This window comes from Mesocricetus auratus, unplaced genomic scaffold (genome assembly GCF_017639785.1).
Source record: "Mesocricetus auratus isolate SY011 unplaced genomic scaffold, BCM_Maur_2.0 Super-Scaffold_100041, whole genome shotgun sequence".
NCBI classification, from domain to species: Eukaryota; Metazoa; Chordata; class Mammalia; order Rodentia; family Cricetidae; genus Mesocricetus; species Mesocricetus auratus.
In genome coordinates, this window is record NW_024429218.1 from 8,735,007 (window position 1) to 8,759,496 (window position 24,490).

The following is a 24,490-nucleotide window of genomic DNA, read 5'->3' on the forward strand; positions in this document are numbered from 1 at the left end:
GAATTGTCAATAACAGGAAAAACTGAGGCGAAAAGCAAGTATTACCAAGGCATGAATGCTGGCTTTTGTTTGGTAAATCATCTACTCTTGTAGGTAAGAGTGTATTTAAAAGTGAGACATGTCTTCTAATTGCTCCTATTCTAAGTGATTGTTTCGACAGGGATTTGAAGATTATTTTATAGCCTTCATATTCAGTAACTGCCCTTAAATGTCTGATCATGTTGCATTTCTTCTGGGGACAGCACCAGGATTTAATTTCATGATGATCCAATCACTGCTAGCTAACACTAATAGCACTGAATTGTCAGGGTGCCTTGAAAGGCAGCCACTAATTATGAACCATAATCTCCTGGTGAAGTAATTGCTAATATTATTACTGAGAGCATCTTTTACATTATGCACAGGCAGAGTCCTTAAAAATCCATTGGTGTCCATGAAGAAATGTCCATTGGTGTTGTTCTTGGCAGGAATGAAGGTGGTGGTCCCAAGACCACCTGTCTTCTCTGTCACACATCACTACCTTGACACATCAAGCAACTCTGTGACCAGACAACTTTGAATTCTAGCTGAGTAATATGATGATTATATGGTAGGCAATTCTAATCCATTACCCTAATCTCCAGAGATAGAAGTTAATAAGCAACAAATTAATGTGATTCTAAGTTTGCCCTTCCAAAAACAAAACCCTTTGACTTAGTAATATTGACTTGGAAATCATATGCAGCATCCAGACTGTAAAATATAAAGTGTTTCTTTGATTTGAGTTGTGGGAGGGGGTGCAATCTGATCTAAATTAGCACTCTGAACTTGCAGTAAGGACCATTATTAGAAAACACTTTCTCGCCCTTAGTTTTTCTTTTTTCTATTCATCCGAGTGCTCTATTTCTCAAGTAGTTCTTATTTACAGTATAACCCCAGTAGGAAAGAGGGCACTTCTGTTCTTAAGGCTCATAAATTACAGATGATATTTGAACCTGAATTTGCAATCAGGATGTAACATGTGAACTGTAATAAATGGATAGATAAGTAGATACATGGTTGATAAGTGACGGAGAAGAAGGAAGAAAAAAAGAACAAAAGGAAGGAAGGAAGCAAGGAAGAAAGGAAGAAAGGAAGGAAGAGATGTGATCTCAATAGATGACTGTCCTTTTAAGGGAGGATTGAAAAAGCAGAAAGTCAAAGTCGCAGAGACAACCTTCACTTCACAAGTGGACAAGTCAGAAGGAAATATTAGTAAGGATGATATTTAACAGAATCTCTCATGCTGTGGGACAAAGTCAACAGGAGGCTAATTAAGCAATGTAACACAAAGGGAATGCAGGCTATCCTCAGGGCAGTACAGACCAAGCACACAGTATCCGTGGGATAGATCACTCCAGTCTGTTCAAGGGGTAAATCCAAGTTCCCAGGAACTGAATCCTGAACTCCTTTGAGGCTCCAGACTGAGTCCCAGACTATCCTTGCCATGTAACAAGGACACAGAACTAGGTTCCTTTTGTCCTTTCACAGGGACCGCTGAAAAAACCTTGGATTGGTCCAGCTCTCAATAGCTCCTCCTGTTTTGTTTCTTAAGGCCAGATGAGTTCCTGGTGCCTGGATGTTCAAAAGACTCCTAAGTTGTCTGAACTAACAAACATTTCTATTGGGTTATTAACATAAGAATTTCAATCATAATAGTGAGCGAATGTTGAAGGATATAAAAAGCAGGTGAAATTCCTGAAACTTGTACATAATAAATTTTTGGTCAGCTTAGGAGGGGAATTTATGTAACTAGTGAAGGAACAATTGATATGAGTAATTTAGAATTGTCCCTTATTTTCTGTAATAGACGAACTCCCATTTAGTAACATATAAGGGAGGTTAACATAAGCAGTAAGTCCAATGTAAAAGGATGTCCATAATAGAGTTGTTCTTTTTCTGTAAGTCTCATAGATGAGCACACTCTCCAGGGCTGTGGCTAACAGTTAAAGGCTCGGTTGAGCCTTTTTCTCTGGAGACATTATAGCAGGATGTAACCAAGGAGGAGAACTTGGAAGTTATCATCCAGACCGGGAGGGCATGTCCAGAGCAAGTCAACCAGCACTCTAGCTTATCCACTCAGAGGCAGAGTATTCTTTTGAGCCATGATGAAGCATGCCCCCAGGGTGCTTAGCATTCTGTAACCTGGGGACCAGATTCTCACAGCACACTGGGAAATGCCCATTGATGGGGTAGCCTGTGGGTCATTAGAAACCAGAAAACTCAAGTGACAGATAAATTGCTGATGTCTGAGGAACTGTCATCTAGATTTCTCATGGGCCCCAAGACCATAGGCCATACATGTCATTCACACAGAAGGACATACCTATATTGAGCCACCAATAACAAACACATAATAACGGTTGATGGTGCCCCAGGATAGCCAAAGAGAGCAGGGCAGGGCTTCAAATGAGAAACGCACAAAGGACCAGTTACACAGCTCTGATATTTTTAACTTTGTGTGATATTTTTAATGGCCAGTTATTTTTAAATAAACCTTGATTTCCCATATTTTATAAAACCTGACATGCTGAAGTGAAAGGAGTGAAAACAGAAAGGGTGCTTCATGTGGGAAATGTCATTGACATCCTCTCATGGGGAAGTTGTTTGAGTCTGCCTCTGCCCTTCCCCTCAGGACTTTTGCCCCACCTGTCCTGCTTGGGACCCAGTAGCTCCTTGTAGACCTGCTGTGGGGTGGGGAGTGGGTCTCCCAGCCTGCTCGGCCTCTGCCAGGATGTTTCAACTGCATGCCTCTTTTTCCCTGCTGTAGTGGGGAAAATCCAGAAACATCAAGCAGGCTTTTTGCCCAAAATATCAGGAGGCTCAGGCCCCTGCAGCTTCCCCAAATGAAGACTGGAAGGTTTAATAGAAGACCTAGTAATCCTGCGTGATAAAAGAGGAAGGGGACTCGCCTCAGATAAACGAGACAGGTGATTTTAAAACTGTGTCATTCAAAAAGGGAACACTCTCCTCTCCTCTGAGGCACCATGGAGAGAAAGTAAGGGAGAACTGATCCGACTTTCTCATCCTCAGAGCCTTATATCTCTATTTTTCCGCCCCCCCCCAATCTCACGTCTGGGAGTCTGTTTTGGAATAGAGTGGTCAGATCCACAGTGATGTTGAATTACAAGTGAGTCACCTTTGCTGTGGATCCAAACAATCTCTGATCAAACTTGAACCGTGCACATTAATGACTACGAAGCCCCGTGTGGCATTTGTAGGTGATGCTCTGTCTTTAAACGTTTACCTACCCCTTTCCCCCATCTGTGAGTTTCTGGAACCTTCTTCAGGGAACCAAGGGGCAGAGTTTTCGAATGAAAGGAAACCTTGTCTAAGCACAGTAGCAACACATTACAAAGTGAGAGGGCGTGCAGAGGCAAAGGATCCTCCAAGCCGGGGGTTCTCAGCCCGCCTGATGCTGCAACGCTTTCGCACACTTCCTCATGTTGTGGGGACCCCCCAACCTCATGACTATTTTCGTTGCTCCTTCATAACTGTAATTTCCCACTGTTACGAATCATCATGTAAGTACCAGTGTTTTCTGATGGCCTTAGGCAGCCGCTGTGAAAAGGTTGTACCACGCCTAGAAGGGGAGAAACCCACAGGTTGGATTCGCTGATCTAAAACAACAGCTGTGCTCGTAAGAGTTTCGCTACCGCATGCTTTACACTGACGCTTCAGCCCCCTTCTTCGGGATGATGCCTTTCATTTATCTGTACATCGTGGCAGCACTTGATCTTCCCCCCGTACTCAGGTGTCTCTGTTTGGGTGCCATGTTGACCTGGACCAGCAGGTCATTCTTCTGAGTGAGAAGACCAGGGGTTCAGATGATACAGAGATAGAAGACGGGGAAGATAAAATTTGGGGCCCGGATGTCTTGCGCAAGCTATGTCTCGTGCCAAGCAAACGTAGTTAAGACATGCAGCACCTTATATACTGCTTCCAGGAGAGAAATGGGACGGAGTCAGGGAACCGATCACACAATGGAACTCAAGTCAGCAGGAGGCTAGTCAGGCAATGTTGCACAAAAGGAACACAGGCTATCTCCAGAGTATAACAGACAGAGCACACAGCAGCCATGATAACTCTAGTCTCTTCGAGGGGAAAGCCAAGTTCTCAGCAACTGAATCCTTAACTCCCTTGATGTTCCAGCCCCAGCTCCAGACTGGCCTTGTCGAGTCCAATCCGAGCAAGGATGCCAGAACTAGGTTCTTGTTTGTCTTTTCATCAGGACCTTGTGAAAGCCCTGGGTTGGTCCAGATCTCAGCAAGCTACGAGTGTTTGCTGTATGAGTGTAATTTCAGGGCTGACCACTTGGTATTGGATCCATTTGGTGAGCTCGTCCCTGGAGAAGGCTGCTTCTGCCAATCTCAGCATTCCTTAGTTGCCTGCATTTCTTTCCCTTGGGTGGGGGTTCCATGAGAATTACCTAACATTATATCATTATATAGACTGGCACATTATCTGTGTGTGTGTGTGTGTGTGTGTGTGTGTGTGTGTGTGTGTGATAACAAAGTAGTAGACACCGTAAACTTGAGAGAAAACAAGAGGGGAAGTACATAGGATGGATTGGCTGGAGGGAAGGGAAGGGAAGAATGATATGATTACATTGTGATTTCAAATTGTAAAAATGAAACTATAGCAAGAGCGTTTGCTGCTCTTGCAGTAGACCTGGTTCTATTCCTGGTATTCACATGGTGCCTTACAGCCATGTGTAAGTACAGTTTGGCTTCAGTGGCATGTAGCGACACATATACACTCATGCAAACAAACACCCATGCAGATAAAACAAAAAAGATACATCTCTAAAAAGTGAAATTTGGGCTAGAGAGTCAGCTCTGAGGTTGAGTATTAGTGTTCACCCAGAGGGCCTGAGTTCAATTCCCAGAAGCCACATGCCAATTTAGAGATCCAACACCTTTCTCTGCCATTCATAGCCACCAACAGTGCACATGATACACATATATACATGCAGGGAAAATACCCAAACATACAATATAAAATATTTTTAAAATTAAAACAAAAATAAAATCTCGTTCACAAGACATTTGGGGGAAAGCAGAGCATCTAATCAAATTACTTGTGACACATATTATACCAGTCCAAACCTACCTACCTTTTGTCCAATGAATCGTGGTTTTCAGATAATCTAGTTTGTCTCTGGTTACAATGTTTGGGTATTAAGGGACAGAGAGACTCTGTGAGCTATTGCAATGTTTGTGATCACTGGTGGTGTCAGAACCTGCGCAAAAACCAGTATACCAAGTTTTCAGGGCATGTGTGTGCTCAGAGAGGGGCCCCAGCTAAGGTGCCTGCATGAAGTTCACTTCTGTAAGATAACAACTTGTGGCTGTGAACAAACCCAGGGGAAGCTAGTAGAGAGGAAACTGCTTCCTTCCCATTGGCTACAACTGAGATTTTGATTTTGTGTTTTAGATTTGTCCTGATTAAAACTGCCATTAAGCGAAAATATTTTCTCTTGCAACAGTATAAGCATGTTGTGAGGATTTAAATATTTTGTTTCTTGAAGTATAATTGCTATATGATTGTGTTTTCAGAAATCGGGATGTAGTGATAGCTTTAGCCCTAAAAAATAAGATGAGCTGAAGACAAAATGATTCATGGGCTGAGTGAGATTTTCTTAAACTAATAATATGGCTGGCAAAGATGACATGTCAGGTGCCTCATTCCTTTCAAAGACCAAATCATGTTAAGAAATCACTTTACGATTTTAAATACTTTACACAATACCAGAGGAAGGTGTACTTAATGTGCCAAACACATCTACTTGTCTCCAAGACCCTGTTTCATTCCATCATGGTTCCATTTCCTAATGATGTGTTTATCAGGTCATTTTATCTGAGCTGTTCTGTCATTTAATTTTATTCACGTAGCCATGTTTACTGGTGCCATTATGCCCACCCAATTCTTCCTTCTGCATGCAACTCTGGCCTCTGTAAGCATCACCTTGGCGCTTTTTCCTCAAAAAACAAAACAAAACAAAACAAAACAAAAACATAGGGAATATCCTCTTTAAAAAATGTTTGTCCATGTAGCACAGAGAGGAAAAAAGTTACAGATGCACATGTGGCCCGCTTAGCATAAAATCTTCCGATGCAGATGTATTGCCCGGGACAATGTTTATGTTGTACATGAGGTTACATTTGACGCTCTGCAAATGCGACTCTGTTTTCTTCTCTCCTCTCACACCTCCCTGTTTAACAGCAGGGGGACCCAGGGAGCCTCGAGCGAACCCGATGACCCCGAGACGGGCTGTCTGACTGATAGCAAGCCGGCTTCTCGACGCTTCTACCCTGTCGCCTTGCTTCTCGTCAGCTCACACCTGCTCGTTGTGTGGCTTATTTTAAGTCTCGCGCTACTCTTAGCCAAATACCAATGAATTTCCGTGCTGTGTTCCCCCGTTTTCTACAAATGGCAATGGACTTTAATTCTGGGGACAATGTTGTGATGTTTCTACACTTTAAGATTCACAGAATTTAAAAAAAACAAACAAGCAAGCAAGCAAACAAACAAAAAAGAGAAATGTTCCCACTGTGGCTTTGTTTGTTCTCCCTAAAACCTAAGAGACAAAAAAAAAGTACTATGCATTAAGTGAATTATTTTCCTCTCTTGTTCGCTGAAAAGTGTTTTCCCACTGTTAAGTAGCTAAAGATGTGTTTTAAAATTACTGTCTTTGGAACAAGACAAAGACTAGAATCCTGAAAGCTTGAAGTTCTGAACCTCCCCTTCCTGTGTCATGCATTAAAGAAATTAGGACTGACATTGCGAAGCAGTAAAACCCTGAGACAATCTGGGAAGCAGGAGGGTGCAGAGTTTCTTTCCACTGTGCTAACAACATAGTTGCGATCAGCCGATAGAAGTGTGTCTGCTCTCCTCTGGTCCTCCTCGCCCGCCACTTACTCATTGCAGCTTTTGGCCTTCTTGTGTCGAGTAACTTTACGGAAAGAATGGCTGTTTATGTTTTGTAATTAAATTAACCTGTTTGTAACTATTGTTTGGGTTGATTTGGCTTTCAAACTACTTTTCTATTCTTTCTAATGAGGTCTCATTTGTGTCTTGATGCGCCATTTTTAGCACCTGTGACTTTTGTACTGTGGTTGAGGAACACTCCTGTTTTGTGAAGCTGGTACTTGGAGCAGGGTGCTGGGAAAGCCTTCTGCTGTCTTCACTACATAGCTAAAACAGCGAAGTCAAATAGGAACGGAACTTCCTTTTAAAAAATCTATAGGGCCAGACTTAATAAATTAAATGCCTTATTCCTAGAGCTGCATCCGTAGGGCTATGTGTAGATTTTAATGTGTTTTAAGGGACTAGTAGTTCATTTGTGGAAAAGTTATAAAAAGGCAGATATATTTATGAAACTAAAGTATAGATGTATTGTGGAGCACATTATATTTAAAGAGTTTATCAAAAGTTAAATATCTGTTAAGAAACTTACTCATAACTTTCCGAAGGCAATAATGGTATTGGGCCTGGCCTAGGATTTAATTTTTGTAAGATGTATCATCACATGTGGGGGAACAATGTAGAGTTGAATCTCTGTTATTTTTACTTGGACTGTTGCTGCAACTCTGCATTGAGCAAATAAAGCATATTTATTTATTCCATGTTTCATGAACTTGTACTTTTCCCCTTTCGCCAGAGAAGGATGCCGTATAGAGAATGTACTGAAGAATATCAAATGCAGAAGGTATGCTTTCAACATGCTGCAGCTGATGGCTTTCCCCAAGTGCTACCGACCTCCAGAAGGCACTTACGGAAAAGCTGACACCTAAGTTTACCAACATGGAAACAAACAGGAGTACAGCTACTGCTTGGAAGATCTCCACTTCTGTCTTTTTTGACTTTTATTGATATGAGTTTGTGGAGTGAGGTACTCCTGGGTGTCACTCATATCAAAACCAACACATCACTCATTAAGAGAGCGACCCCACACCGCTATGTCCGGTCTCTTTTCTCCTTTGTGTTAACTCTAACTGGTTGGGGTTAGTTCAGAAAGTGCAATTCCATTCATAGGGTATTTAAATTAAACAAAACATGTCTTGAGGAAACAAGGTGACTCCCGTGGTGCCAGAGGTGCCTCAGCGAATGAGTGCCACACTCCATCTAAACTGTAGAGAGGAGCTAGCGAAGTGACTGAGTTCACAGGAGGCTGCTTCAGAGTCTTGACTGCAGACGGCCTCACAGCCCACCTTACTGTGCTTCATGAAATGCATGCATAGTAAATGCAATCAGGTAACATGAACCCAAAGATGTGCGCAAACATATCTGCAAGCCATATCATCCAGTTCATATGAGATTCCACCGTCTATGCTGTAGATGAAAGTGTGGTTACAGCCACGAGCTATAACATAAAACCACGGATCTTTGAAGAACTCTGCTGGGGGCTGAGAAACCCACCTAGGGACACAGCAGCATGGCACTTTTAATGGTGCAATGGGAAAAGACTTCAAGGAACTAAAATTGCAGAGAAATTTAAGAATAGTGTCCTCTGGTACCCTAAATGAAAATCCCCAGGAATTTGAATTTTATTTAGAAAAAGTCATAGAAGTGAGAGACATTCTGTGTCTTAGTGTGTGAGTTTGTAGTCTATCATATGCCAATATATTTGGAATAGGGAACCTTATAACATACATGAGTCATAAGCAGTGATAAATTTACACAGCAATTTTAGTTAATCAGGATTTCAAATTTGTCCTTATAGAAAAATACCCCCATATATAAAGTTGCAAATGTTCCAAATTAGTGGTTTCCTTACCGAGCACATTGTGTAAGACAGCCATTCAAAGAATTGAGTAAATCAAGGCATCTCCCTTAGATGACTGCAGAAGAGCAAACACAACCACCCTTACCATCTAGTTCTTGAACTTCCTACCCTGTGACGTCTGTCTCCTCCAGATCACTACACTAGCTGTGTATGAAAATTCACAGAGGAAAGTCAAGTGGAAATTAGGAATTCTCACTGGAGTTGGTGCTCAGAGCTAAGCAATATGTGCAAATTCTGTATTCCTCCAGTTCTGACTGGAAAATGCTGTCCAAAGCATGTTTCTCCTCTGAGGACACTAGAGGGTCCCTACAGAGACTCCTCTTTGTTATCACATCAGTCAAGGGTTGTACTGTGTGTTTTTACAGGTCACATGGTAGCTCTTGGTCCATCGTTCAAGGGTGGTATTCTGTGGTTTTACAGGTAAGAGGGTAGCTCTTGGCCTAGGATGATAGCTGTAAACGTTTTCCAGATAGATCTCTAGTCCCATGTTGAGTTTTCAAAAGTCTGAAAAAGATGATATTTCAGCTAATGGCCTGTGACTATTGCCAAACTGTTTGTAGCCTTTAAGTAAGAAAAAAAAAAGCATCTACAAATGGAAATAATTGTCTTAGTGTTGTGAGAGCTAGTCTTATTTCAGTGATTAATGTAATCTTTTAATTGTTGGGTTTTTAACTAGGTGATAGGATTTCTGGTTATTCTCATTTACTGTATAGAGTTTAAGATAAAAAGAGTTGTGATGACAGAGGTTTTGTGTCTAGCGCTGAGCTTTTCTTAGTATCTTCAGGGGTGATATGCATCCCAGGATATTTTATATGATTTTTAGTTCATAAATATTTTATAAACAATAATTTTTGTTTATATATTTTTATAAATTAACCACCTTAACTCAAATATACTAAATATTTATTAACTGGAAAGCCTATAGTAAGGTTTTCCGGTTTTGTGTGACTTTTCAGAGGACATTTTTTCTTTGTCGATGAATGCTATACAGAAATACCAAAGTGAGACATGTCTATACTGTGCATGCCAAATGAACTTTTCTCGGCTGACAGCATCAGCATCATTTCCTACGGGAAACTTGCACCTGTACACCCTTCCAATAGAGGATCTTACCAAGGAAATTCTTATTTCCTAAGCATGATTCTTCCTATCCAAATGCACTCAGACAACCACTTAATGATTCATCATTGCTAAGACTTTCAGCATCAAACCATAAATGAAATGTTTTTAAACATCCCTTGTGCAAACACAGGCACAGTCACCTAGTTCTGTCACCTGCCATCATACTGTTCTATCCGTATTTTTACTCTCACTGAAAATCTGTATCGCAGGTATATCTAGGGAGAGTACATTGAGTCAAACAACTTATCAAGAAAATGACATTTCTAAACAATGCAGTCTTCTTTCTCACAAATAAGACTTTCTCCTACTCTCATCAAATGCAGGTATGAATTCTGCATTAACTATTTACAGAGCACCAGGAGAAACATACTTAAAGCACAACATGATAAAGCCATGATCATTATCCAAAGGTCTAGAGTGTGTGCATGTCCTCCAGACAGCTAAATATACACTTGAGAAATCTTATTGAAGCAGAGCCGTATTTGTGTATACTGGTTCACTGAATTCCCACCTCTGCTTTCTTCCTAAATATTGCCTTGAGTTTACCCACACACTGCTTAAAACATCTTCTAGATGCTAACATTTGGGTCAGTGTGGTAATCCATGATGTAGCTGATGAATTATATAAAATCAGGCAACTCCCCAGTCAGGGCCGTACTGCATATGGCCACTAGTCACTCACAATACTCATGGCTCTGACAAACTGTGGCTCCTTGAGAGCTGGCATTTATTGGATGATACACTCACCCTTTCACATGTTAGGTGGTTTGCATTAAGTAGAACTCCAAACAGGAAAGGGGGAAACAAACATGATTTTTTTCCAATCAAATCAAATCCCTCCCAATGTAAAGATACTGTAGCAAGAGACATTCTCCCAGGTGTGCCCAAACTGGCCCTAGTTGACTCAAGAGAAGCAGTCATTGACTTTTCAAGAATTGTACAGTTTAATTGCTGCACAGTCTCATGGCTAACCATAAGATGTGAAATGAATTTATTAAAAGTAAAGATGACCATCAAAGCTTACAACTTCCTGGATTTTTTAAAAACCAGATTTTGCAGTTTAACCCACTTCTAAATGTACTTGGCTCTGGTGGTCCTTCACTGTGCAAATACTGTATTGATAATACGCAACTGTGAATCTCCTGAACACAATGTTCATATCTTGTGATCAGTCACTGTGGGAACATTTACACCACAGAAACTGACAAGTTCTATAACCTAGGATGTTTGTATCCTGAAACAACAGTTGTTAAGCATTTACTAGTGTATGGCTCAGTACCACTAAAACTTGCTTCTCCAGAAAATAAATTTTTGGAGGGAGGTTACAATTATTAGAATGGGCTTTAAATGAAAGTAATCTTTAATCAGATGACTATAATTTTATGTTGGATTTTATTATCATTAATGAAATCTGTGTGTCTATACAGTGGAGTGGAAACATTTTATTAGTAATCATAATTACTAATATTAATCATCGTAATAATTATTAGAGGGATGAGTTTTAAAACTATCAGTAAATGTGCTGCAAGTGACCCTTAACAACATAGCCTTATTGTAAATAATTTCGGGACTTAAGTCAGGAAAATGTTGTTAATCATAACATCAATAAAATACACTCCGTCTCACTTTCTAAACATAGGATTATGGCTTTGCTGAGAGCGAAACAGAACCGTATCACTATCCAGTGTTAAGTAAGTTAAACACAGTTGAAGCCCAGACTGTTTGATTAAATGAATTAAACTCTGGCAATATGCTAAGACAACCCAGATATAGATATCTGATTCCTAAATGCCATTTATTTTAGTTCAATGTGAGGGACATATTATGTAATCTTATATGGACTAAATTAACTTCGGGGGTGTCAAGACATGGTTTGTCTTTTCACACATGTTAAGAAATCTTGTTTAAGAGACTGATCATCAGGGCGGAGGGAGACAGGTAGAGTGGAGAGAGGTAGGTGAGGCAGGGAGGCAGGAAGACTGGGCACAAAACAGTGCCACTACCTAGGAGCTGTGTACAGTGTGCACTCCTCACAATGGAAAATAATATTCAATTTGCTAAGAACTAGCATGGTTGATTGACAGGTTTAACATACACATATACTCATCCAGCCCATATCCAATCTGTGTAAGCTATGCCCCCTATATTTATGATATTAGCTTTATAAATAAAATGACTTTGTGTAGTTAACCTTCTCTTTCTCTGACAGCTTGAAATTAGAATTTTTATTGCACCTTTCCATGCAAAGATTCAAACACTGTCTTTAAAAATATAAAGATAAAAATCAACATTTTAGATAAAACACAATGTACCCGTTAATATGAAGTTAAGGAACGGGTATTTGCACTCTCTTCCTGAGCAACGAGGCATGTTAATTTCTCTTAGAATTTTATTTCTAAGACTACAAAATACATCACTTATGCTTCTGAGCTAAGAGACCCAGATAATGCCTAACTAGAAAAGGGAGACATATAAGGTAATATTAATATCTCAAATGGTAGAACCAGTTGTTTTTCCTGAACTTGGATTCTTACTCAGGTGTGCATATTTAAAGTCCAGACTTTAGCTCCCAAGAGCAGGGATATTAGGAAAATGTTTCTGCCCTTAAGTCATGTGCTGTAGGCATACACCAGTACACTCTATCTCTCGGTAACACTGGTCTTTAAACAAGGAGGTATATACCATTCTACACTGGAAGAATGTCTACAAAGATTTCATACTATTCCTGTGTATAAAGGGGCACAATGTGTCGGTATGGCTTTTTTGATGCAGGCTCTAGAGGCTGAATTTTGGCCAATATGCCTATAATATCTGTATATTTATTGGAATTATTTATATCACCATCAAGATCATAACCTGTCTGTGTTGAGCCTTCACACTTTTCAAATGGCAGAGCTGTTATTTATCTGCTCACGCCATCCTTTCTACGCACACTTTCTTGTGTGAACATTTTATCTTTTACTTTCATGCATTTTCAGATTCGTGAGGTATTCGTTTGAAAGGTTGGCACTTGCTTTCTTTTTATGTTAAATATGTACCCTAGATAAACCAATATTGTGTATTCCCAGGAAATGAACCACAAATAGATAGATCACTTTATATTAGCATTTGATGAATTATCACATTTGTTTTTATTTTGTGTAAGTCATATTCATTATGCACTGTATGTATATTTTTGTTGAAATAAATATGGTTTTATTTTTATGTTTCTGTCTTTTTCTCCCCATTGTACATTATTTTTATCGATGTAGCAACATTTAAACACTAGTGAAAATAACAAAAGATAGCCCAAATAACATTTCAAGAAAAATAGACCCCACTTCCGCTAGACCACAATAACAATGCATGTTCTACATTTATGATCAGTCAGTCTAATTTTGCTGGCGGAGTGGGCTTCTGTGGTTACCCTTCTTAGGGGAAACATCAAGCACAACCTCCAGAGTCAAAAAAGTTATAGATGGGCGATAGGTGGGTGGACAGATAGAGAGATAGACAGACAGACAGACAGACATGGACAGACAGACAGAGAGACAGATTAGATGGATAGGTAGGTGGGATAGACAGATAGATAGATAGATAGATAGATAGATAGATAGATAGATAGATAGATTAGATGGATAGATAAATTGTATGAATGGATAGATTAGATTGATTGATGATAGATTAGATGGACAGATAGGTTGGATGAATGGATAGATACATACATAAAAGCATACATACATACATACACACATACATACACAGACAAGATAGATTTAACCTACTGTGTCCAATAAGTGCTGTCTGCATATGTGTGTAGAAGATCATCCAGCAGGACACAGGCATCTTACCAGTGGCCACACTCTTAAAGAAATATGATTCTCCCTCCCCAAGCAGCCAACCTCTGACAACAGCTCCCCAGCTGTGAGTGAGGGAATCATTAGTCTTTGTTGTCTAGATACAACACAGAGTCATTATAATATACAAAACTAATTATTTTTCTTACAGACTTCTTCAAGCTGATCATTTGTGATTCTTTATGGCAGATAACAATAGAAGACAAATTCCAAAGGCATTAATTTAGATCCTTTTGCAAAGGAATTAAGCAAGTGGAGCCTGGGGGCACATGTTAAGAATGAACTTTTACCATCTGGTGTTTTTCAAGAACGTAGCTGAGACAGCAGAGAGAGGATCCCTTCTGTGGTGTCGTCCCCAGAAGTACGTGTTCTTACTAATAGTGCATCTTTCTGTATCAGCACAGGAGAGATGCTGGAAGTAGATATAATATGAGATGTTCCAAAGTAAATCGCAATAAAATTCTGCCCTCCAGAAAGCTGGGGAGTAGCCTGTGTGAAGTAGCACTATGTTACTGTCTTAAACATTCATATGTGGGCTCCTTGATCTCTGCAAAGGAATGAAATCATCAGTCAACGTAAGAATACCATAAGGGATCCAGGGAGTCTGATCTGGAATGCTGTTTTGATTTAGTCAGATGATTTAGGAGGATGCATTGCTATAATTGCTGATAGTCAAGGCAACGCCTGTTTGTGCCGTGTAGCAACCAAGACTTGGTTCTGTGGGTTTGTCCACCCATCCATTTACTAGTAAGCACTGAGTTCTATCTTCTCTTGATTTTGCTAAATAGTGAAATTCTTTCAGTAAGTGGTAAGTCAAACAGTGAGAGATGGGGAAAGTACATTGGAGTAGGACACAGGAGGGATGGCCCCATCCTGCTAACACCACACATAGCTTTTGTACCTGTGACTTTACTCTTCGGTGTAGTCTGAGTTTCAGAACTGTGAGATATTCACCTTCTTTGGCCTGGAAAGGTGGCTTCTCCCTCTTAATATGGTCATGAACTTCAGTCTGTCACCACATACTACTTAGTGACGATTCGACCCATCTGTGGTTTTTGTTCCTGCTTAAATACCCTCAGTCCCCATTACTCTGTATCTCCTGCTTTCTGTGTTCATTTCCTGCCTCTCATAAATACCCTAAGTTCTAGGTGAATTCTTCATCTTTGCCCAAGTAGCTCTCCTTTCAGACGCACAGCTACTGTTTCCAAGGAGAAAGCTCTAGAACCCAGTTAAGGAATGTGTATTTCTGAGTGGCCGTATCTAGAGAAACCACTAGTTCCCTGATCATTAGAGGAGGTCATATGCCAAGTTCTTAATGTTTCTAGATCTTCACCTTCTTACATATCTGTAACACGAAGGTAATAATATGGCTTGCCACATGGTGAAGCATGAGGAACCATGTGTGCGTGCATGGCCCTGATGTCAGTGACTCTAGGGCAGAGATCCATTCCTTTGCTGTCACTTTTATATCCTAGCCTCATTACGTTTTCCACCCCTACAGCCCAAGTACCTGAAATACAAGGGCTAAAACCTAAAATTTCATTGCTTTGCCACGTTTGCTGTGAAAGTTCATCCTGCAACATCCATCTGTACCCCACACAGAAGGTAGCAGGAGCAGGCGGCAGGCACAGCTGCTCTGCCTCCGTGTGGACGTGTGGGCAAGCTTCAGCAGAGCTCAGGCAGCGCGTGGGAGCCTATGTCTCCCATAGACACCCAGCTCTTTGCATCAGTGCGGGCAGAAGACCCCAAAAGCACATTTCCCTGACTGCAACATGACAATGGTGGCTCCTGATAACATTGACTTGAAGCCACAATTATCCATTTGAAATGTAACGTTTTAAAGTGTTTTCCCGGGGTTTTTATATTTTCTTCCCTTTATAAACTGTAGCATATAGTTTCCTGCCCCCAAATAATTAGATTCGCTTTGTAAAAATAAAATTGCTATTTTATTGTGACTTTCCTTTCTAATGGATATGTATCTTGGATGCTTTGTAAGCGGTGTTTTGGTATTGTCTTTCAGGGTATCTGTTTTCATGTTTTAGAATGTTAATAATTGCTTTGCTCTCTCTCCCCAGTTTATACATAGCGCCCCCTGCCTGTTCAAGGGATCAGCACATTAGTAACAAATATTTATAAGATTGAATTAGCTTTGACACTTCTTTGACTGTTGACACATGTCATCCCTCTTGTCACGAAGGTTGTAAATCTGACCACCACATAGCCTTGAAAGCGGTAACCTCCTCCTTCCATTGACAAAAGGGTTTCTTTCATATGCATCTTCCTTATAATGATAATTCCAACAGAAATAAGTGAAGTTTGCTATTTAATCTTTCGTACAATTTATCCTCATTTTAAGGATTATCTTCCAAAGTGGGAGTCTTTGCATAAAGTGCAAACACACACACACACACACACACACACACACACCACTTTGAGTTAAACAATTTCATTTTCTATTCCAGAGAAGTCTTATAATATTGTTTCAAATAGAATCAATTTCTTTTTGTTTTTAATTTTTACCTATATCATAGCTCATAGCCATTCCTTAATTTAATTGGTTTTTACTTGGTAGACTTTTATGGTACTAGGATCAAATCCAGGTCCTCAGGAATCCCAGGGAAAGGGATGCCTCTGCTACTCAGCCAATGTCAACGGCCATGTGAGGATAATAACAGGCCCCATTGGAAATCATGGAATATAGCTGGGCGGTTGGCAAAGCCACACCGGAGTGAGCCATGGAGAGGCAAACCCGGAGGACCACGTGTCCTGAGGACCTCATGCTGTTATTGAGCACAGCTCTGATTGTTGCCTTCGTGGTCACCACATCTCTCATAATCTATGGGTTGTATGGAAACCCTCAGGGGTTTCTCTCCCCTCACTGGGCAGTGTCACCTGTACTTACAACAGCAGTGATTGACTTTTTCCAAGCTTTGCTGCTGGAGCATGTTACTGATTCAAGCACCATCCTTGGAAGGATTTTCAGGGTTAGATGAGATTTGGAGAATGCAGACAGCTTTTAGGGAGAGGTGAGGATGTTACAGGAGGAAGCTAAGAAGGTCTATGAGGAAGTAAAGAGGGTAAGTGTCCTGCTAACAAAAGATTCAATCTGGGGCTTCTCCAAAGGGACTGAAAGATTTGTCAGATAGAGTTGTGCCAAATCACAGGAAAAAGCTTTCCCTTTCCTTGTGAAGGGGGCCTATTGGGGTGGTTGAAGCTTCCTGGCAGGCTGGCTTTCATAGTAAAAATAAACAAAACAGGTATATCATAGTGATACTCACCCAGTAGGAGAGGAGAGACAAGTGGTTGAAGCAGGAAGAGGGGAAAACGGCTGGAAGAAATGAGTAAATGGAATTATCACAAGAGCTGAGATTAAAGTAAGGGGGGATCACCTTTAGGAATTTCCAATTTAGTGTCTGGGGCCAGAACAGCAGGGAAGACAAACCCTGTCAGCAAGGCTTCTTTGTTAGTTTCGGGTGCACAGCCTCTCCAAGCTATATTCCAATACCCACAAGCATTTTGTAAATTAACTCTTGCGCTTCTTTCCCCAGTGACTCATCCTGCCAGAAGTGCTGACTGGTAGTGGCCATGGCAGCAAATCCCACCAGCCCCTTTTATGCTTCTCAGGACGTCCTCTGGAGTGATTTCCAGTCAAGCATTGCAGGGGAGGCCAGTCAGGATAAGGACTCTTCACTGCCTCCTTCTTTGCTCCTGAAGGAGATAACAACAAGGGTGTTCCCTCACGAAGTCGGGAGCAGAGGGCTCTGGAGCCCATAGGGGCTCTTCGTGTTCAATAACAGTCAAGACCGTCTTTCCTTAGATTCTCCTTGTCCCATCCTGAGGAAAAGGCATGAAAGACAACTGAATTACACACCTGTCTTTACCCGGCATGCGGTGTCCGAGGAGTTCTGACACTCTTGGGTGAGAAACGATCTCCACTCGAGACCAGAGAAGTTCCTTGTCCAGGGAAATCTCGGAAGATGTCGTTCCCAAGTCCCTGTTCAGGCACCAGTCATTGCTGTGGTTAAGTACTAGCCGTCAGCAAACCAGAGGGAAAGGGGACTCCACAGAGTCAGCAAGCTAATCACTCAACATGGCTTATCAATCTTAGGGAGTAAAATTACTATTCCCTGGGACAGCGAGGGGGTGGGGCAAAACGTAACTTTCTGGGGCTGGCAAAAAAAAAAAAACATAACAAGAAATAAAACTGAAAACACACACCTTTAGTATCTCTCTACCATTTTCTCTCTTCTTTATTTCTTTTCTTACCTCTATCCAGATGTATCACTTCTGTCTCCTTTGATGTTTTCCTCCTAATTTTATTTTCCTGAAAGTGTTTATACAAAGCAAAATCATTTCCAGCAGTATAAAAATTACACTGTGGTTAAATTTAATGTTTTAAGTAAATGATTACAATGAATAAAGTAAAAACAATGGCATGTTTTCTGTTATCTCTTACATGATTAGGCATTTTACATATTACAGGGGAAATATCAGTTGTCCTAAGAATCCAAATATTTTCATACCCAAGTTCCTTGTTAATGGTTAACAGAGTGTAAGAAAGCAAGATATTTTTTCTCAGCCAGATCTTTAGCTGGCAACCTGCATTTTATGGTTGTAAAGAAAATCTCAATTACTTTATTATTTATCTCAAAAGATAATCTCATAAGAAGTCATAAAAGTATCACACATCTAAACTTTTATATATGAAAAAGTATCAGTAAGTTCTATTTTAAATCCTCAGGGTGCATACCCCACTCATCAACAAATTTTCATATCAGAAGCTGAGGGAAGAAATGGATACAAGGAATTAATCATCAACCTTGATCACTAACCCATCCTAGCAAGAAAGGAATGTCAGCCAGCAATAGACAGGCTGCCGTTTTTCCTGTTCACTGACTCTAACCCTTGTTCAATTATTAAAAGTGTGTCTTCAACTGAAAGCTCTAGAACAAAAAGAAGAAAAGTTATCCTGGAGCAGTAGATGCCAAGAAATAATCAAACTGAGGGCTGAAATCAATAAAGTAGAAACTAGGAAACAACACAAAGAATCAATGCAACGAAGAGTTGGTTCTTTGAAAAAATCAACAAGATAGACAATGGACTCTGAGGAAATTCAGAGAATCATCGATTCATACTTTGAAAACCTGTACTCTACAAAATTCGAAAATTTAAAGGAAATGAACAATTTTCTGGATACCTATCACTTGCTAAATTTAAATCAAGAACAGGTAAGCTATTTAAATAGACCTATAGCCCCTATAGAAATAGAAGCAGCCATCAAAAGTCTCCCAACAAAAAAAGCCCAGGTCAAGATGGCCTCAGTGCAGAATTCTACCAGAAATTCAAAGAACAGCTTATACCAATTTTTCTCAAAGTATTCCACCAATAGAAGCAGAAGGGTCTTTGCCAAACTCTTTCTATGAAGTTTCAATAATCTTGATACCCAAGCCACACAAAGACACAACTAAGAAAGAGAACTTCAGACCAATATCCCTCATGAACATTGATGCAAAAATACTCAATAAAATACTGACAAATCAGATCCAAGAACACATCAAAACAATCATTTACCACGATCAAGTAGGTTTCATCCCAGGGATGCAGGGATGGTTCAACATACAAAAATCCATCAATGTAATCCATGATATAAACAAGCTGAGAAACAAAAATCACATGATCATCTCACTAGATGCTGAAAAAACCTTTGACAAAATCCAACACCCCTTCATGATAAAGGTCTTGGAGAGATCTGGGATAACAGGAACATACCTAAACATAATAAAAGTTATATACAGCAAACCAACAGCCAACATTAAACTGAATGGAGAGAAACTCAAGGCAATTCCTCTAAAATCAGGAAGAAGACAAGGCTGTCCGCTCTCCCCATACATCTTCCATATTGTACTCGAAGTTCTAGCTAGAGCAATAAGACAACAAAAGGAGATCAAGGGGATACAAATTGGAAAGGAAGAGGTAAAACTTTTGCTACTTTCAGATATGATAGTTTACATAAGTGACCAAAAAAGTCTACCAAGGAACTCTTACAGCTGATAAACACCTTTAGCAAAATGGCAGGCTACAAGATCAACTAAAAAAATTCAGTGGCCCCACTATATACAGACAATAAGAGAGCTGAGAAAGAAATCAGAGAAACGTCACCCTTTACAATTGCCACAAACAACATAAAATACCTTGAGGCAATGCTAACCAAACAAGTGAGAGACCTGTATCCCAAGAACTTTGAGTCTTTAAAGAAAGAAATTAAAGAAGACACCAGAAAATGGAAAGATTTCCCATGCTCTTGGATAGGTAGGATCAATGTAGTAAAAATGGCAATCCTACAAAAACATTCTACAGACTAAATGCAATCCCCATCAAAATCCCAGCACAGTTATTCACAGACCTTGAAAGAACATTTCTCAGATGGATGAAATGGCAGACTATGGAGATCTCCACAAGGAGGGCCTCACCCTCCTTGGGGAATGATGTGGGGATTGGGCTAGGGTCTGGGGGGGTGGACTGGTGGAGGGACAAGGGAGGAGGGGTAGGAGAGGGAGCTGGGATTGACATGTGAAGCATTCATGTGTCTAATTTAAATAAAAACACATATTGAGAAAAAAGTGTGTCTGTATAAACTTTAAATTGTTCCCCAAGACATTCTACCTTAAAGTCATTAACAAAAACATTAACATAGCTTCCTAGAAATCTGTATGTCTAAATTCTATGGGTGGTGGTTGAATCACTAATCTGCTCTGGAAACAATGCTTGAATAAAGTCAGTCACTATTATTGTAAGTACTCGTGACACTGCCCAGTAAGGGCATAGATACCTCTGAGAGTTTCCATATAACCCATACATTACAGTACGAGGACTATTATCTAAGGATATTGATGTTGTTGTTTTTCAACAGTCTCACTATGTGGTCCAGGGTGGCTTCTAACTTATGATCCATATTCTCTGCCTCTTGAGGTCTGTGGTTACAGATATATCTCACCACACTTGACTTGATGAATTTATTGTCATTTTAGTTATGAGTTGCTTCTTTAAAGAAGGTACATAGAGATAGTCTTCTCAAAATGATGTAATCTACACTGAGCTAAAGAGGAGGAGGAACATTCAGCCAAAAGAGGGAAACACAAAGGGTGGTGTGTGTAGCGATAAATGACATAGGATGAAGTAGAGTTGTGATAAGAGTTATCAGGAATCTTTTTGACTATGAGAAGGGATTCGGGCCTCGTATGCAGTCAGAAGCAAATGCAAGGTTCTGAGCAGGAACTAAAGGAATCTAGCTCACATTTCCAAAGATCATAATTGGTGTACAGATAACAGATTATAGGAAATCAAAATGCAAATTCCCAAGGCACCTGGAACAGTATATACCCATACAAGTGGGCTGGTATGGACTGGGTTTACATCAGTAAAAATGAAGAGAAGTGGGAAGGTTGGTGTAGCATTTAAAAGCAAACAACGAAGTTTTGTTAAAGAGTAGAGTTGCCAGTGAGACGAAACAGGTAATTCAGGTGAAACCTACTCTATGAGCCTGCTGACTGAAAGGCAGAGATCACATACTGAGATGCAGATGCATTAATCTGCACAAATTTGGGGGAGAAACTATGTTTGTCTATCAGTATTATGAGTTCAGTTCCCTCTGAGTCATGCAGCCCAAGCAGAAAGACAAATAAATATATTCAAAGACAGCAATCAAAAATTTGGGTCAGAGCATAAATTAAAATATAATGAGGTAAGTTCTCAGTACACATTAAGTGATTCAAAACACTTTCAATAGTAATCACAGATTAGACAAAGGTTTCTCTCTCTATCTCTCTCTCTCTCTGTCTCTGTGTGTATGTGTGTGGAGTGGGGTGTGTGTGTGTGTCAGAGTCTGTGTGTGTGTGTGTACATTTTAAGGAATATAGCTTTGAATTATATTTACTTAGCGTCAACATCTCTGCTGGTTCAGTGTTTTTCTAGGAATTTCAGTTTATGATCAACGAGATAAAAGATCTTTGGCCTCTCAGCAATTTCATCCCTCACCAAAAGGACTCTGTTCACCACTGGATCCTGTGTGGAGACTGATGGGCCGGTTTGATTCAACTCTCTATTTCTAAGGTAGATGAACAGAGTATTTCTAATGCCAGATCTGCCATGTCTTCATCACTGGAAAGGACCAAGTCCACAAGGAAATAATACAGGGGGAAGATAAGTTCACTTACAAAATCAAAGGAGTGAGAAAATTCCCAGATGCAAATTCTCATGCACTCCGATATTAAGAATCCGGGCTGCAGATAAAGACTGTCTAGTTTTAGTAAGGATTCTTTCAGGTAAAGTTGCAGATGATTCACAGTCACACTCTAAAGTCAACAAGTCAGATGTGCACAGAAATTTCATTGTGCTGTAAGTGTAGTAAGAAAACAGGATCAGGTTGTAGAGAAGGCAAGAGGGCTCATGTTGCCAAACAAAAAAGTGAACTCATGTCTGTTTTCTCTCCTTCATTGTTAACTAAACATATTGTCATTACTTCTATGTGGGCCTTTTAATGGCGAGGAGCAACCTGGATTCAGGGGTTCTGAAGCAAGCGAGAAGTACAGTTGACCTCAGAGGTCCTTGACTGACTCCTGGAGGGAAATGGTAACTTGAATTTATTTTATCTGTATAGTTAAAAAAGAAAATATAATTATGAAAATCCATTTACTTAGTGTCATGGCTTTGTTAGCAATGGCTTCGGGCATGTAATTTCTTGTCCTCCATGACTTACAGACTGTTGGCATTGCCTTAGTGATTTGACAGTTCATTGTGTGAAAGTGAAGAGAAATGTATATTTTACCCAATACCTATATGTTTTCCGATATTTTCCTGCCACAGCAATCATATTTTGTAAAACTGAGGAAGATGGAATACTCACAAATAATTCCATGAAGCCAGTCTTACTCTTCTATAAGTATATACTACAAAGAAGGAAAATATGCCAATTAGTATTGCTTATAAATAAATGCAAAATTCTGGACAATTTTTGCGAATCAAATGCAACAATTGGTAATTAGTGCAAGGATTGTATGGTTGGATGTTCTATACCCAATCAGCACAATAATTCACCTGAACCAATTACAGAAGGACCACTGTGTAACATCTTCCTCAGAAGAAACATAAAAAAGAGCTGAGTCCAAAGGACAATGATACCTTTGACACTGGACAGTCTTTGAAAAATAAATAAATACTTCTTAAAAAGAAAACTATTTTTCCTTTTTGAGATATGGATAAGATAAAAGCATCTCCATTGTGTAAATGTACCACATTTTCTTTATCCATTCTTCAGTTGAGGGGCATCTAGGTTGCCTCTAGGATCTGGTTATTACAAATAATGCTGCTATGAACATAGTTGAACAGATGTCCTTGTTTAATGAATGTTCATCTTTTGGGTATATGCCTAAGAGTGGAATGGCTGGATCTCGAGGTAGACTGATTCCCATTTTCCTGAGGATCCATCATACCGATTTCCAAAGTGACTATACGAGTTTGCACTCCCACCAGCAGGGGAGGAGTGTTCCCCTTTCTCCGCATCCTCTCCAGCATAAACTGTCATTGGTGTTTTTGGTTTTAGCCATTCTGACAGGAGTAAGATGGTATTTCAGAGTTGTTTGGATTTGCAATTCCCTGACGGCTAGGGATGTTGATCAATTTCTTAAGTACCTTTTGGCCATTTGAGATTCCTCTATTGAAAATTCACTATTATATCTGTACCCCAGTTTTAATTGGATTATTTGGTGTTTTGGTGACTAGTTTCTTGAGTTTTTTTGTATATTTTGGAGATAAGCCCTCTGCCAGATGTGGGGTTGGTGAATAACTTTTACTGTTCTGTAGGCTGCCATATTGTCTTGTTGACTGTGTCCTTTGCTTTACAGAAGCTCCTCAGTTTCAGGAGATCCCATATACTAATTGCTGATCTCAGTGCCTGTGCTACCGTTGTTATATTCAGGAAGTGGTCTCCTGTGCCAATGCGTTCAAGGGTACTTCCCACTTTCTCGTCTAAGAGGTTCAATGTGGCTGAATTAATGTTGATGTCTTTGATACATTTGGACTTAAGTTTTGTGCATGAAGATATATATGGATCCATCCGCAATCTTCTACATGTTAGCATCCAGTTGTACCAACACCATTTATTGAAGATGCTTTTTTTCATTACACAATGGAGTACTAGGCAGTAAAAAATAATAATATCTTGAAATTCACAGGCAAATGGATGGAACTAGAAGAAACTATCCTTAGTGAGGTAACCCGGTCACAGAAGGAAAAACATGGTATGTGTTATGGTAAAAGCTTTGCCCCAGCCCCTGGCATCCATATACCCAAAGAGTCTGGGATGTTATGGTAGAGGTTCCACCCAAGACCCTTTCCCCCTTCTCACCCCAAACCCTACTGCATCCCAGAAAGCCTGCCAAATAATGTCCCCTCACAAGACATGCTGAAGACCAATCCCACTGGGTATTGAAACTGCCCCCAGAATACTGACTGGTGGTTTTTCTGGTCTCCCTTTCTGATCCTCCCTCTGGGGGCCTATAAGGCCACCCGGGAGTGTTGTATCCATTAAATATGGGCTTTTTCTAATTCAGTTTGATTTGTACTGATTTGGATTGCTGCATTGGTTTATTGGGGTATAGAAACTTTTCTCATAAGTGGATATAAAACACAGAGAAAAGGATAACTAACCTACAATCCACAACCCCAGAGA

General features: G+C 40.1%; 1 protein-coding gene across 5 annotated transcripts in view; it reads left to right on the forward strand.

Moving 5' to 3' along the window:
• Inpp4b (inositol polyphosphate-4-phosphatase type II B) overlaps window positions 1-18,056 on the forward strand; it is a 748,592-nt gene extending 730,536 nt beyond the window's left edge. For 2 of the 5 annotated variants that reach the window (XM_040734796.1, XM_040734800.1), the window contains one exon: window positions 6,244-7,641. In XM_040734796.1, the coding sequence (XP_040590730.1) occupies window positions 6,244-6,418 (175 nt within the window). In that variant the 3' untranslated portion in view covers window positions 6,419-7,641. Of the gene's footprint in view, window positions 1-6,243; window positions 7,642-7,681; window positions 13,133-17,312 lie in introns of those variants that run through there. The other 3 variants (XM_040734799.1, XM_040734801.1, XM_040734797.1) reach the window with 3 other exon arrangements.
• Window positions 18,057-24,490: the final 6,434 nt, after the last annotated feature.